We start from the raw sequence: 16,789 nt of genomic DNA, 5'->3' as shown, positions 1-16,789 counted from the left end.
CAAAAGTGAGTGTGTTTCCAGACCAGGTTGTTCTCCACCCCATTCCTTAGGCATCTGAACGTTAACTTTGTTTTGGCCACTACTGTGAATCAGCAGGTGTTTCCATGGAACAGTTATCGATGACCCCCAGTTATTTTCTCTGAGGTGATTCTAGCTGGAATGTTTCCCCCTTTCTCATGGACTGGCAAAGCTTTGTTTTTTGTGTGGTTTTTTTTTTTACACTTTCAAATTTTGAGCAACCAGGTGCCTGGGGAATAGCATGGACTCCCTAGCCTGGCTTTCATAGCATTAAGGAACAATGAGGGATAAACAGTATCCACACTTATGTTTCCTGCTGGTCCCTATTAAGATTTCCCAGACCACGATGTGTAGAAATTATTGGTGCATGGAGGACCATCAAATATGCAACTGGCATTAGTAGGGTCAGTTCATAATTCATTTATCTGAAAAATGAAAATGTGTGTGACGAACAACCAAGCGGCTTCACTCATGAGAAGAGTATCCAGTAGTGCATGTAGTGGCTCATATTAACATTGTATCTCCATCCAGGCTTTTCTACTGCGACCATCACCCTGGGAACAACTCAGAGTTGAACAACTTCTTCCCTACTACATGTCAGATTCCAACAAAACCGACTTCACCAACCCCTCCACCTTCATCCTGCTGGGCATTCCTGGCCTGGAGGCGGCCCACGTATGGATCTCCATCCCCTTCTGTGCCATGTACATCATAGCCATCTTGGGGAACTTCATCATCCTGTTCATTGTGAAGACAGAGCCGAGCCTCCATGAGCCCATGTACTATTTCCTCTGCATGCTGGCCATCACCGACCTGGTCCTGTCTACATCCACCCTGCCCAAAACACTGAGTATCTACTGGTTCAATTCCAGGGAGATCGATTTCAGTGCCTGCCTCTCCCAGCTGTACTTCATTCACTGCTTTTTAGTGATGGAGTCTGGGATCTTTGTGGCCATGGCTTTTGATCGCTACGTGGCCATCTGCCATCCCCTCAGACATTCCACCCTCCTGACAAACCCCATGGTTGCCAAGATAGGCCTGGCCGTGGTGTTTCGTGGTAACATCCTCATACTGCCCTATCCCTTCCTGGCGAGGCAGTGGCCATATTGCAGAACCAACATCATCCCCCACACGCACTGCGAGCATATTGCCGTGGTAAAGCTGGCCTGCACCAACACCCACGTCAGTAGTTACTATGGCCTCTTTGTGGTATTCGGTGTGAGGGGTCTGGATATGATTTTTATTGCTGTGTCTTATACCCAAATCCTCAAGGCCATCTTCAGCCTCCCCACAAAGGATGCCCGGCTCAAGGCTTTGGGGACCTGCAGCTCCCACCTCTGTGCCATCTTAGCCTTTTACATCCCAGGTCTCTTCTCCACCCTCACTCACCGGTATGGCCACAATGTGCCCCTGCATTTCCATGTTCTCATTGCCAACGTGTACATCCTGGTGCCTCCCATGCTAAACCCCATCATTTATGGGGTGAGGACCAAACAGATCCGGGGCAGGCTGTTCCAGCTCTTTACTCATAAAGGGACTTAAAGTTTTCTCCTGGTGCTCTGGCTCTCAGTTCGAGCTCTGTGCAGAGCTGGCTGGTGACGTGGTGCTGTGTTCTCTTCAGTGAATCACTGATTGGGTAGTCAGAAAGACATTAGACCCTTTCCTGACCTTACTGTGCTGTGGCAGTGCGACAATCTGGGGAATCGGGCAGTGTATAACTGATTGGTTTGCCACCGTTCTAATTACTGATAACTGGACCTCTGGGAATATAAGAACATAAGAACGGCTATGCTGGGTCAGACCAAGGATCCATCTAGCCCAGTGTCCTGTCTGCCAGTGGTGGCCAGAGCCAGGTGCCCCAGAGGGAATGAACAGAACAGGGAATTGTCTAGTGATCCACCTCTGTCACCCATTTCCAGCTGCTGGCAAACAGACACCATCCCTTCCCACCTTGGCTATTGATGAACCTTCACAACATCCTCTGCCAAGGAGTTTCACAACTTGGCTGTGTGTTGTGTGAAGAAATACTTCCTTTTGTTTGTTTTAAACTATTGCCTATTCATTTCATTTGGAGACCCCTAGTTCTTGTGTTATGAAAAGGAGTAAATACCACTTCCTTATTTTCTTTTTCTACACCAGTTATGATTTTATAGACCTCTATCATATCCACACACCTCCAGAAGTCTCTTTTCCAAGCTGAAAAGTCCCAGTCTTATTAATCTCTCCTCATACGGAAGCCGTTCCATACCCCTAATCATTTTATTGCCCTTTTTAACTTTTTTCCAATTCCAATATATCTTTTTTGAGATGGGGCAACCACATCTGCACACAGTATTCAAGATGTGGGCATCCCAGGGATTTATATAGAGGCAATATGATATTTTCTGTCTTATTATCTATCCCTTTCCTAGTGATTCCCAACATTCTGTTTACTTTTTTGACTGTCGCTGCCCATTGAGTGGATGTTTTTCAGAGAACTAGCGACAATGACCCCTGGGGCCTCTTACTCTGCTTCTTCCACCCAGGCAATGCTACTGGTACACATCTTCCCTCAAGGTGGTTCTAGTTGGAATGTTTCCCTGTGACACATGGACTGGCAAAGCTTTGTTTTTTGTGTGTGTGGTTTTTTTTTTAAACAGTTCCAGATTTTGTACAACCAGATGCCTGGGGAATAGCATGGACTCCCTAGCTGGGTTGGGAGAAGGGCACTGTGGCAGGCAGATAAGATTGTGCATCATAGAGCTTGTGGGCCCTGTCAGGGTTCCCTCACCACTCTGAACTCTGGGGTCCAGATGTTGGGACCTGCATGAAAGACCCCCCAAGCTTATTTCTACCAGTTTATGTTAAAAACATCCACAAGGCACAAATCCTTCCTTGTCCTTGGATTAGTATTGCTGCCACCACCAAGTGAGTTAGACAAAGATTCAGTAAAAAGACCACTTGGATTTCTTGTTTCCCCAAAATATCCCCCCCAAGCCCCTTCTTTCCTGGGGAGGCTTGAGAATAATCTACCAACCAGATAGGTCAACAAGGTGAACACAGACCAGACCCTTCAGTTTTTAGGGCAGTGAAAACCAATCAGGTTCTTAAAAGCAGAACTTTATTATAAAGAAAAAAAATAAAAGAAGCACCTCTGTAAAATCAGGATGGAAGGTAATTTTACAGGGCAAGCAGATTCAAACCACAGAGGATTCCCCTCTAGGCAAAACTTCCAAATTACAAAGAACGGGATAAACCTGCAATGGGGATGGACTGGGAGCCCTTTGCCCTGAGCCAGGCCTTGGGAGCAGGCAAGGGATCAGCTTTGAAGCCGGGAGGACAACAGCTGAGAGAGGTGGAAGGACAAACCCCTGCATTAGCTGGGAAGACGGGATGTTGGGCAGAGGTTGGGGTGGCTTCGATATTTCACAGGGCAGGAGATAAACAGCACAGCTTCCACTAGCCAGCTATTTACCCACGTATGGGGCTCCTTATCTGGAACTACAAGGGATGTGTTGCTCAGGGGCTAAAGCTGAGCAGTGAAGCTGAGTCTGACATACACTCCACATGCCACTTTTGATCACTACATTTAGAAGCTCTGTAGCTAGGCTGCTAGGCAGCATTATGCCCTTGTCCTGGATGGACTGAGCCATGAAGAGGTAAAGTGATTTACCCAAGGGCACACAATGAGTCAGTGACAGAGCTGAGAATAGAAACTGGGAGTCCTGACATTGCCATCCCCCCAGCACCACTGCTCTGGCCATGAACTGGCATTGCTCCTCTGGGTTGTATTAGACACTGAGGCTATTTGTATCTCATGATCAGTGGAGTTGCAGTTCTTAAACAGGGGGATTTTATTAAAGAAATAGCTGAAAACTATGACCCCAGAACAGGTTTCCACACAGCTCACTCTTCAGCCTTGTCTTGCTTGTTTACCAGGGACAAGACGCTACCTGGAACTCTCTACAGAGCATAGAGCTGAACGGTGTGCTGCAAGGAACCACATCAATGGAGTGTGCGACTCATTAGGGTCCTTTGGAAGCAGAACAGTAAACATAATAAATAGTCATCTTACCTCCCAGCTCACTGGTCTCTGCTGATGCCTTATCTCTAGTTAAATAACTTGGGCCAAATCCTCAAATGCTGTCAGTGGGTGCATGGATAGTACAAGCCAGGTCTGAGAGAGGCTAAGTGAGGTGTCAGCAGCTAGGGACTCGTGGGCTATGTTCCTGGCTCAAGACACTTCCTTTCATGCTTCCTCAGTTTCCACATCTGTAAAAGGGGGATACCTCCTGGGAGTAGTGAGCAATAGTCTGTGAAGCATCTGTCACTGATGTCCATGTGTCAGAGTGGCTCAGTAGGACACAGCCGAGGATGCCAAATTCAGAACCAACTGCCAAGAAATTGGGCAGATTCACCCCAGACTGGTGGTTGTTCTCTCATTAGATTATACCAAGCCAGTAACAAATGTAAACATCTGTTTCACCACACTGGTTAATTAGAAGCCAAAAATGCAGTGTCCTGAGTCATCCCAGCCCTTGGCTCACCACCCAGCCACTGGACACCACGATGAGCAGTCAGTGAAAATCAATGACACGGTTAAATAATGAAAGAAAAGAAGAAGAGTTACAAATGGTTAATAGATCAGATACATTCAAGTGGTCTTTCAGTGTTCAGAGATGAGGATCATAGCAGAGATGGAATAAACTGCTGGCTTGCAAAAGTCTCTAGAATTTACCCAGACAGGTTGGGGTCACCAGTCCTTGTTCAGAGCTTTCTTGATGGAAACCCAGTGCAGAGAAATGAAGACAAGGTGGAGGTGTCTTGAGGTCCTTCTATATTCTCTGCCCTCTGCATGGAATTTTATTGTCCCAAGCAAAGCCCACAGCCCAGTTGCCTGGAAATTACTGGCCCAAGTGGGAGTCCATGGTCACACGAGCATATCACATGTCCTCACATGCTTTGATGCATCAGAAGGGAAGCCATTGGTCATATTTTTGCAGATGTGTGTTTCTTCTATGGCCCATTGTTAGAGCTCAGCGGCCTTCTTGGGTCTCAGTACATATCTGCTTGGCCTTATCTACCTCAGGAGTGTTATCCAGGAACACAACACATGTGTAAGATACAGGTCCATGGCCAATAATCATAACTTCAGACACAAAGATGATAAACATATTTACACTGGATAATCATACTTAACAAATCATAACTTTGTCATTGACACCTGACATGACATACTTTGTACAAGATTTATTGCAATTGCATATTTGTGTCAGCAACAAAGATGACAATTGTCATATTCCATCATACAGCACCACACCGTGTTCTTGCCCCATGATGGTGCTACAGGGAGCCTGCTCCTTGGACAAAGAAAGAAGGAAAGAGTTCTTTGAAAGTGAGAAGTGGAGGTCCGGGACCTTGGCTGTTTACTCCAAGCGTCACCAGCCAGCCCCCCTGGCTTTGAACCACCTTAACTTGTGTTTGACTAAAGCATCTTCCAGAAAGGCATCCAGAGCTAGATCCACAAAGACACTTTGGTAAATACTGACCTTAGGCGCTGCTGCCTCTCTCAAACCTGGCTCATCTGCTGCCTGACCATGCAGTCGCCTAATGTTCTGCCAGGACCCTGCACAAAGCAACCTGTGTGCTGACGCTGCTCCTCAGCTAACGAGCTGCTCAGAGCCTTTGCTCAGCCCAATTCTGTGGGATTCTCCAATGAGGTGTCTCCCTCTCACCATCTCCTCAGCAGGCCCAATCTGTCAGGGGTTCTCAGACTACACCTCCTGGATGGGGATTGGAGGTCGGGAATGTGTGTGTGTGTGTGTGTGTGTGTGTGTGTGTGCGCGCGCGCGCGCATGTCCCTGAGTGTGTGTGTGTGCATGCCCTTCGATGTGTGTGTTTATAGAATTATGGGAGATTAGGATTGGAAAAGACGTCCAGAGGTCATCTAGTCTAACCCCCTGTGAAAAGCAGGACCAACACGAACTAAATCATTCCATCCAGGGCTTTATCAAGCCAGGCATTAAAAACCTCTAAGGATGGAGATTCCACCACCTCGCTAAGGAACCCATTCCAGTGCTTCACCACCCTCCTAGTGAAATAGTGTTTCCTAATATCCAACCTAAGCCTCCCCCACTGCAACTTGAGACCATTGCTCCTTATTCTGTCATCTGCCAACACTGAGAACAGCCAAGCTCCATCCTCTTTGGAACTCCCCTTCAGGTAGTTCAAGGCTGCTATCAAATTCCCCCTCACTCTTCGCTTCTGCAGACTAAATAACTCCAGTTCCCTCAGCCTTTGTTCATAAGTTGTGCCCCAGACCGCAAATCATTTTTGTTGCCCTCCACCGGCCACTCTCCAGTTTTGTCCACATCCTTTCTGGAGTGGGGGGCCCAAAAGTGGATGATGTACTGAAGATGTGGCTTCACCAGTGCCAAATAGAGGGGAATAATCACTTCCCTTGATCCACAGTCAATGCTCCTACTAATGCATTAAGTGGATGTTTTCAGAGAATTATCCAATATTACTTCAAGAACTCTTTCTTGAGTAGTAACTGCTAATTTAAATCCCATCATTTTATATGCATAGTTGAGATTATTGAAAAATGCAAATAATGCACACTGGATAACAATGAATTTCATCTGCCATTTTGTTGCCCTTTCACAAAATTTGGTGAGATCCCTTTTTAAATCTTTGCATTCTGCTTTGCACACAGATATCTTTGCCACATCACTTTATCCTTTTTTTCCTGACCATTTAAGAAGATGGGTGAACAGTCGTGGTACCAGTATCCATCTGGTCCTGGGGATGTATTACTGTGTAATTTATCCATCCAAAATCTCTTCTAATGACACCTCAATCTGGGAAAGTTCCTCAGATTTGTCACCTAGAAAGAATGTTTCTGGTTTGGGAATCTCTCACATCTCAAACCATGAAGCCTGATGCAAAGACTTTGTTTAGTTTCTCCACAATGGCCTCATAAAATCTGCAATACTTATTGCAACTGAAAGAACATTGCTGAGCTCTTCTGCCATCTTTTCAGCAGCCAATGCCTGCTTGAGAATCATACAAGAATTCCTGTTTGCTGAGTGAGCTACTTTGTGTATCCTTGACAGAAGCCTGCTATGCCATCCCATGATTGACTGGGCTCCATCGTTCCAAATTCCAAAAGAATGTTCTCAATCAATGCCCGTGTCATGGATAAAATTATTTAATAGTTTAAGAAGCTCTTCACCAGTTGCTCTGGTTCATAGTGTATGACAAAGCAGAAATTTCTCTTTAAATGTATTGCTGTATCAACATGAATATACGCCAGCAGCTGTGCAGTTTGATATATGGTAGAACCTCACGGCAATGAATATTTTGGGAATGGAGAGTGTTTGCATCTCTGAAATGTTCATAAGTATGAACAAAACTTTATAGTTATTGTTTCAAAAGTTCACAACTGAACATTGATGTAATACATCATAGAAACTTTATTATGCTGAAGAAAAGAAAGATGCTTTCCCTTTATTTTTAGTACTTTACATTTAATGCAGGACTGTACTGAATTTGCCTTTTTTTTCTCTCCCCCCTGCCCCCGTTTTTGTCTGCTGCTGCCTGATTGCATATTTCTTATTCCAAATGAGGTGTGCTGTTGACTGGTCAGTTAGTAACTCTGGTGTTCATAATTCTGAGGTTCTACTGTATGTATAGACTCATCTATCTGAATTGCATACTACAGTCTTGTAATGATCCTGCCTTTGGTGAAACACTTCTGAGAGTATTAATTCAGGAAAAATTGCATAAATCAGGACAGTTACAGCCCAAGGCTGAGGTTTCTCCACTTGTAAGACACACCAATCCACCCAGACAGAGAGGACTTTGTTTTTTCCCCCACTGGTTAACCATAAGTCATACAAGCAATTCCCTTGGACACTCCAGTGTCCCAATATCACCGCCAGTGCCACTCATTATGGGGATGAATGGTTATGAAAACCAATACCCCTGTAAGAGAAAAAAGGTTCGCCTAATCCCAAAGGACCGAGTCCCTAACCCAGGACAATATACACATCAGATCTTACCAAAAAAACAAAAATCACACTGTTGCCAGTCCTTTAGAATCTAAGATCTAAAGGTTTATTCATAAAGGGGAAAAGATATAGGTGAGAGCTAAAATTGGATAAATGGAATCAATTACATTCAGTGATGGCAAAGTTCTTAGTTCAGGCTGGTAGCAGTGATGGAATAAACTTCAGGTTCAAATCATGTCTCTGGAGTACATCCCCAGCTGGGACGGATCATTCAGACGTTTCTTCAGAGCTTCAGTTTGTAGCAAGGTTCCTCCAGAGGTTAGAAGCAGTATTGAAGACAAAATGGAGGGGTTTCCAGGGCCTTTTATATTCTCTGCCTGTGGAAGGATATCCCTCTGTTCTTACTGTGGAAATCACAGCAGCAAGATGGAACCTGGAGTCACATAGGCAAGCTACATGTCCATGTATGACTCAGTTCTTTACAGACCAATGACATTGTGTACATGTTAGTTTGAATGTGCCCAGGAAAGCTCGGATGTGGATTGGCAACTCCCAAAGTTCATTGTCAACCAAGGTGTTTCTTGATTGGGCATTTACTGAAAATAGTCCTTTCTCAAGAAGCTGACCAAATGCTACACTGAGCCTATTTGGAATCAAATACATTTGAGATACAAGTACATAGCCCATATTCATAAATTCAAATAAAAAAATGATACACACATGCAGCTAGCATAATTATAACCAGCAGATCATAACCTCTTCATAAATACCTCGCACGACAACCATTGTACAATATTTGTTGCAAATATTTAACAGTGGTTGCAACAATGATCTGTATGGTTACAGTTTATGTCAATAATGTCATGTTATGCAAAAAGATGCTCCCCCCCCCCCCAAGAATCATGGAAGCACAGATAATACTGACGGAGTTTATTTACGGTACCAGGAAGACTGATAAGCAGCTTTGAAAATATGATGGCATAGTGGCCAATTATATAATTTTTTTTATTAATTTGCATTTATTTGTACATACAGAGACAGACATTGTTACAAGTCAAGAGAGAACCCAGAACAAAGGTAAAAATAAGAACAGTGCGTACACATAGAAGTCATTCTAATTGCTTTAAACATTTATGACTACCTGGCGGGGGAAGGACGTGGTTTGAGGTGGGAGGGGGTAGGGATGAGTGCTTACAGATATCCGGTGGGCTATGAAGGGAGGGATTTTTCTGTTTTAAGAATTGAGTTATTGAGCATTACTGAATTACTGGGCGGGTATTGACCATATAAGCTTATTAATTGTTTACAATTGTTAGTGTCCTTGCTTTTTAGCAGGTTTTGTTTTTTCTGCTGGCTGAATTTTAACTCCTTCCTGGCAATTCCCTTTTTTTTGATAAAATGAATTTTTAAGTGAGATAAAGTTAATATTTTAAATTTTTTGAAAAGCATGATTTGTTTTAGGGTTGCTTGAGGAAGGTGGTAGGGGGAAGGGAGACAGGAATTGGGAGAAGGGAGTAAAGGTAGGAAACATAGTAAGATTTTTAAGCATGTGTTTAAAGTACCATATATACCCATTCATTAGCCCATTTGTTTATAAGCCGACCCCCCAAGATGACCCTTTCATAAACCAATCCTATAGTTCAGGGGTTGGCAAACTTTGGCTCCTGGGCCATCAGAGTAAGCTGCTGGTGGGGCGTTTTGTTTACTTGAAGCGCCTGCAGGCATGGAGCCCCTCAGCTCCTTGTGGCTGCGGTTTGCCGGTCCCAGCCAATAGGAGCTGCGGGAAGTGGCACACAACTTCCCGCAGCTCCCATTGGCTGGGACCTGCAAAATGCAAACACAGGGAGCTGAGGGGCTCCATGCCTGCAGACGCTCCAAGTAAACAAAATGACAATGTATTAGATATTCAATTTAGACCCGTTTGTAAGCCAACCCCCACACTTTAACGCGTCACTTTTTTACCAAAAATATTCGGCTTATAATCAAGTATATACAGTACCCACGTATGACAAGAGAGGTTAATAACAAATATAGAAGCAGCAGCAGCTGTTGTTTGAACAATAGTTTGTTAGGAGATGGGGCTATAAGATGCCTTACAAACAGGATTTTTTAGTTGGGTGACGGTTAGATCAGAGAGCTGGCTTTGAATGTGACCTTTGGAGATGTGGTTATGAACAGTGGTAAATGCAGATGCAGCAGCCAGGACCATTTTGAGTAGTCGCTTTTTGGCTAGTTGAACTGGTGTGTTGTTTAGGTATAGGTTGTTATATTACTGAGGAGCTGCTGTCATTTTAGTGAACACATGGCCGGGGAGGTGCACATTATCTAGGATAAATGAGTCAGTAATTTGCAGGCACATGGAAACGTTTGCCTGGCACTGTAATAGTTCATACACGTAATAAGATGCAGCAATGATGAAACACCACTGAGTAGCGAATACGTGTACAGCAACTTTACCATTTGCAAGAGGAAGGACTTCCACAACAACGGAAGAGGACGAGGTCAAAGGGTAGAACAGGAGCACACAATGTAATTGTTTTTTGGGTTTTTTTGTGCAACAGTTTGAGGTTATTAGTGTAGCATTGTTAGAGGATGGTGTCAGGTATTCAGACAGCCCTACTTTGTACCCTATATTATTAGCCACATATTTATTAGACTTGAAACAGAAAAAAAGAAGGAACCGCATGAGTAGGAATAACAGAAGGATACACAAGAAGGAAATTGAAGGAGGCGGGTGAGTCTGGAGGAAGTAGAGAGGCTACTATTAGTTGTGTAGAGATGCCTGCAATGTGGGCAAGGGAGGAAAGGGTATGGGGCAGGGGGAAACCCAGGCATACATTTAACATGTTTTGGGGTGTAATGGAGTTGGGACTCACCACCCGGCACCTCCTGCTGGTTGTCTCTGGGAATTAGCTCTGTCCAGTGGAGTTCCCCCTCATGTCGGAGTCCCGTCAGTCGTTCCGCCCTCGGTTGGCATGTGGACCCGCGTTGCTCCCAACTCACGGTGTCCTCTTCAGGACCTCTGCCCTCCGGCAGTGCCCCTCAGTCCATACACATCCCCTTCCGGGGAGGATGTGCGTGTGTGGTGGGGGTTGATCAGCCGTCCTAAACCCCAGCCACCATGTTCAACCACACTCTCTGCATCTAATCCCTCTGGTCAGGGATCTGGCGTAGTCCATAGTGGCTGCTCCCTATGGCCCCTGGCTGGGTGTACTGCAAGGGAGGAAGGGGGGGGACCCAGGCCCACCCTCTGCTCTGGATCCCAGCCCAGGGACCCTCTGGCAGCAGCCTTGCTGTCCTCCTTCTCTCCCCCATGTGTCTGCTTCCCTGGGCCGCTTCCCCTATGGCCCCTTGCACCCACTAGGCCCTTCCTTTCCCTTCAGAGCCTGTAGCCTGTCAGGCTAGTGCTCCTTTCTGCTCCCTGAGTCTGGCCAGCACTTCGCTGTCCACGGTGCTAGTCTCCCACCTTTGGAGACTGACCTTCCCCCCTCAAAGGCCTGGGACAGACTGACTGCTCCCTCCCTGAGCAGCCTTCTTATAGTGCTGAGCACAGCCCTGATTGGCTGTCTCCACTCTGGGCCCTGATTGGCTCACAATAAGCCCTTCCCTAATTGGCTCCCTGTCTGTGCAGGCGCCCTGGCTTGCCACACTCTCCGGGAGTGGGGCAGTCTGCCCCACTACATGGGGTTGTTGGTTTTTTTGCAATATTAAACAGATTACAAGACAGCATATTACAAGCATGACCTTTAGCTTGTGACTTGGCCAGGTTGACTATAGCATTTGAGGGGTTTTTTAAGTGATTTTGTAAAAAAAAAAAATGTCTACATTAATTGCAGTCAGAGCATAAGATAAGCTGGTGTTGGTATGTCTAAGGGCTTGGGTGGTTTGGCCTTTGATCCAACATTCTGTGATTCTGCATTTTGAAACTGGGGGGGCTTATATGTGTGTGCCCACATCCACTGAAACTAAATACCCACTTACAGTCCAGATGGGGTGAAATACAGGGAGGGAGCGACGACGGCTCCCAGGCTGTGCTAGTCAGATTGCGACCTTGGAGCCTGGATGTTTTTGGAGGTGAGCTGTAACTACGCTAGGTCCCAGGTGGTCCGGTCTGCGGGCAAGCCAAGTGTCTGGTTTCTGTACCCATTCACTGCTGCCTCCTGTAGGGAGTTGCACATACTGGCCAGCTTTGAAACAGGAATCTTGTGTAACATGTACCAAGGGCAGATCCCAGGGGGCTGCATCAGGTATGTTTGCCAGGAGGATTAACATGGGGAGTCACATTTGTTACCTAAAAGGATACAATACAAACAAAATGAATTTAGTTATGCATTTTAATTTTGGTTTTATGAACCCATGTTGGAATTTCTTGCACTTTCAGAGAGGTATTTGTATGGCCAATACTATGACCTGATTTCCCTCCTGTACGTTCACTCGAGAGGGGTCCAAGGCTTAAGAGTGTGCACTTGTACAAGGAACCAGTATGCCTTGCTGAAGCAAAGAGTGAATAATGTCACCTACCACCTCCATGGCCTCAGATTTGAAGGGGGTTGCTTGGTAGGTGGAGGAAATTGACTGGTAACCTGGATGGATGGGCAAAGATAAGCAGGCATCAAACCGGAATAGAGCTTATTTTCTGCCCAAACAGAGACAAACCTGGAACATAATTCTTGAAAAGGGGATAGGTGTATCCCAAGTAAGAGCCACAGATTTGGCAGTTGCAACAGAAGAGAGGGATGTATCATTGCGGAGGGGGATGGTATGAGTAAGCATATGTTTATTAATAACTGTACTTTGAGCGAAGTTAAGTGTTGCTGCAAGGTCGCAGAGGACGTCCATGCCCAAAATAGTCCCCTCTGCATCTGGAGCTACATAAAAAAAGACAGTCTAGAAGAATAGTTTAGATTTTACAGGAACAGGGGAGCTTTTATAAGCCATGAGCTGTGCACCTCCTACCCCTGAAATAGAAATATACTATTTAGTAGTGGGGAGGTGGAGGTCAGTAATGGAAACAGACGCATCTGTGTCCATGAGAATTGTGCATGGCTGGCCCCTTATCCGTGGTTGTAAGTGTGGCCTCAAGGGATTTATATCTGCAGCGGCAGTACGGACAGGCAAGGGGGGCCACTGGGTCCTAGTAGGTCATGGAATTTAACAGCCTGGCCATTTCCCCTTTACTCAGGTGTGAGTAAGCGTTGGCAGTCGGTTGAGATACTGGGTGGGGCTGTTGTTGGTTACCCAGGGTTATTTAGCTTGGACACCCAGCTGCCCAATGTCCGGTCTCTCCGCAAACAAAACACTGGGATTTGGGGGGAGCGAGGCAGTGGGGACAGGGCCAGAACCAGGTTGAAAAGTCAGTGAAGTTTGCAGGGATTCAACCAGCCATGATTCTGTCCCTGACTAGGCTTTTGAGTTTTGCGCCTGCAGTTTTTTTGGGTTTGCCCAAGACACCCACAGTTATAGCCGCCTACGTTATCTTTGCTGTTACCACGGCAATGCGAGCAGCCTTGCTCCTTATCTCTTTGGCCTGTCTGGCTTTTCATACAGATGGATTCATAATCAGAGCCTGGGTTTACTCCCAAATTAAGGGCTGTTTGCAGGTGGGAGCTAAAACTTTCCTTTAACATCTTTAAAAATGCCTGATCAGTTTTCTTTGGCTCTGCATGGCTGGAATACATCTCCCACTTTCTTTCACGGTATTGAGAGGCCGGCTCATCCTTGCCTTGTACGCAGCCAAGATTGGTCCCCAGTTACCAGCTTCATTCCCCAAGGCTTCTTGGACGACTTCCTTAAACTCAGTGCAGGCACTTGTTATATTATTTTTAGATTTAAATTTAACAGAGGCCCAAATACTGTGTTGGTGTCCTTCTGTAGGGATCTTGGCCATGATAGATTGGGGCATTTAGCTTTTGTTTGGACATAAAGATCCCTGAGATGTAACATATAGGTGGTGACCATCTGGATTATTTTTTTTAGAATATAAAATTTGGGGTTTGGAGCTTTAGATTAGGGAAATTTTTTAGTAAGCCCCTTATTTCCTCTGTGCTGAGAGGAGCGTACTTGTAAGTATTATGAGCCACTCGGTTTTCACCTGTCCCTGACCACCGAGTGGTCTCTTGGAGAGGGGCCAAGAAGAACTGCCAATGAATTTTGGGTTAAAAGGGCGGGGGTGGGAGGAGGAGAAGGGGGCCAATTATCGTGCTTTTCCCCCGTGTGTGCCAGGTTCCAATTTTGAATTTGTTATTTAAGGTATTTTTAATTCATTTTATTTTGTTTTTTATGAGTCAGGGTTAGTAAAATTACCCTTCTGTTACATGATAGCAATAATATGACGTGTAGAGGAGGGGTTTTTTTTTCCTTTTAATTTTGCTTTTAGATCCTTTTTTTTTGCTTCAAGCTCGCTCAGCTTGTGGCTGCAATTTGCCTTTTGATTTAGCTCCGACATAAGAGCCTTTTGGAGTGTTTTTCGGTCTTGGATTTTTTTTTAATATTTTCAATACATTATTATGATCCCTTTCCCTAAGCTATTTTTTGTTTGACCAATCCACCACAACGTGCTATTCGTCGTACTTGTACCCTCATTTCATTTATTTTTGCCATAGTTTTTTGAACATTTTATGTTTCCCTTTTATAAATCAATGAGTCTCCCGTGGAGGGCATCATTGATGTTCCCCAGGGCCAGTCAAGGAGTCTGCCTTCGGTAGAGGGTATCATTGGTGCATCCTGGGGCACGCCAATCGGTACCCCCCTCCTGTAGAGGGTATTGTTGACGCATTCTGGGGCAATTCATAAGACATTGTATCCCAGCTTCCTGAAACCCAGCTAAGCGGCGCGTCAGGGGAGACTGACTGTGCACAACCTTGTACTCAGTTTACTGCACCACACACTGGGGTGCTGAGTACCTGGCAGTGCAGCCTTCACATCCAGCTATCCCTGCACCCCAACAACCTTGGCCACAAACACAGTTCCATTCAGCCCACTTGCCTGTGCGTCCTATATGTGGTTCGTATAAAAAAAGGGGTGTGGAGGGTGTGGAGGTTGCCTTGGGGAGTCATTATGGTCAACTAGTCTGACCTCCTGCACAATGCAGGCCACAGAATCTCACCCACCCACTCCTGTGTCGTTGGAAAGTGGGATCACATCTAGCTGTGATGCTGCTTTCTCTCCTAACATCACTGCACACATATCATTTAAAACTGGAAGCAGTAGTTTCTCACCTGTGTTGTGTGGCTTACCAGCTTTGGCAATATGCAAAGCCACATTGTAAGAAGCCTAAGTACCCTCCATGTTAACAGTTCTGTACACTTCAACAGCATGTTTGGTCCTGTTAACTCAATGAGCTTCCTCTGAAACAACTTAACAGGTTTATTCCTCAGTGGGTTTCCCATCCCATTTGTCCATATATACTCCCCTTAACTTCATATACTTCCAACTGATGTTGCACATCACATCTGCTCCCCTATGAGGTTGATTCTGACTATCCCATCCTCTACCTACTTGGGGTGGGCTGGACTGTCCCAGCTGCAGCCTCTCCCTCTTCTGCCACCTCCTGGTCCATAAGCACCCTCATTCCAATACAGTCGCTGGTTGCCCACCCGCTGTGGAGAAAAGGTGTCAGGAAAAATGACTCTCAAGATGGCTTTAGAGGATTACTCTAAAGCACATTGTATTAGCAAATGTTTATATCATCTACAAAACAGAGAGGTTATAGTGACCCCTACTTGATAATCTCTTTTCCTAACTTTCAATAAACCTCTAATATCAGAGGCATCTAGACCCAAGATTTTCATCTATCTTCTTTCATTATCACTTATTCACTAATCTGTCCACTCCTCCTATTCTGATTAGCAGAAACTGACAGCTAGATTTTGACCTGGAATTTAAAAAAACTACTTTCCAATTAAGGTCTAACTATGTGGTGGTTATTTTAGTAATTCATAATGACTGAGTGCACATAATATGGTTGCAACACACACCCCAAATCCAGGGTAAAACATTTCAGTTCTCAAAAACACACAGTCCCACAACTCTCAGGAATAAGCTCCAGTAGGATGGCCTCAATTCTGACAGCAGCTTTCCTGTATTAGCACTTTCCAATGGATACATTTGATTTGAACTCCAGGGTTCCTATGGTATTGGGCATGGAAAACACAGGTAAATTATAGTCACTGGATCATTGCACATGTGATAAAGAATTTCAACACTGTAGTTTATATCTTTTTTTGACTATCAGAAAGTGCACATTTAATTAGTCAAACTGATCAAGAACCATGTTCACAGAGAGTGTGTTGGAAGGACACCTTACATCAGAAAGGTGCAGTATATTCTCATAGTAGGGAATTCATGGAAAGGCCAAGAGACAGGGAATATGGAAGGTTGGATCTGAAGGGTGGCACTGAAAGAGATCAAGTGATGGTGAGGGAGAAGGAACTCAGCAATACAGACAGCAGTGCTTGGTGATGGAATGATAAGAGATTAGGTGAAAGGAATTTCTCAGACTATGAAATTCCACAATGTTGAGCTCAGCTAAATTAGGAGAGAGCACCCTGGATTAACAAGGAGATATCTCTTCCCAATCTTTCTATACAGGGTTAAAGTCATTGGCCCCCAGCGATCATCTTCTGCAAATGTATTTGACCATTTTGTCATGAAGCTCTTTGGTTTTGACCCCATAAATGATAGGGTTGAGCGTGGGGGGGACAAGGAAATGGAGGTTTGCCAAGATGATGTGAATATGGGGAGCGATGCCCTGACCGAAGCGGTGTGTTATCACGGAGAAG

The 16,789-nt window shown here is 45.1% G+C and overlaps 1 protein-coding gene across 1 annotated transcript; it reads left to right on the top strand.

Moving 5' to 3' along the window:
- Positions 1–612: 612 nt before the first annotated feature.
- LOC120384736 (olfactory receptor 52R1-like) lies at positions 613–1,560 on the top strand. The gene has a single exon (XM_039503764.1). It carries the CDS (start codon positions 613–615, stop codon positions 1,558–1,560), a length of 948 nt encoding a protein of 315 aa, XP_039359698.1.
- The last annotated feature ends 15,229 nt before the right edge of the window (positions 1,561–16,789 follow it).

This window comes from Mauremys reevesii, linkage group 1, assembly GCF_016161935.1.
Source record: "Mauremys reevesii isolate NIE-2019 linkage group 1, ASM1616193v1, whole genome shotgun sequence".
NCBI classification, from domain to species: Eukaryota; Metazoa; Chordata; order Testudines; family Geoemydidae; genus Mauremys; species Mauremys reevesii.
Note: the sequence above shows the minus strand (reverse complement) of the source record. Positions and strands in the feature narration are given on the sequence as shown.

Bases quoted from the DNA above. Each gene is read 5' to 3' on its own strand.
- LOC120384736 (XM_039503764.1), top strand. From the start codon at position 613: ATGTCAGATTCCAACAAAACCGACTTCACCAACCCCTCCACCTTCATC.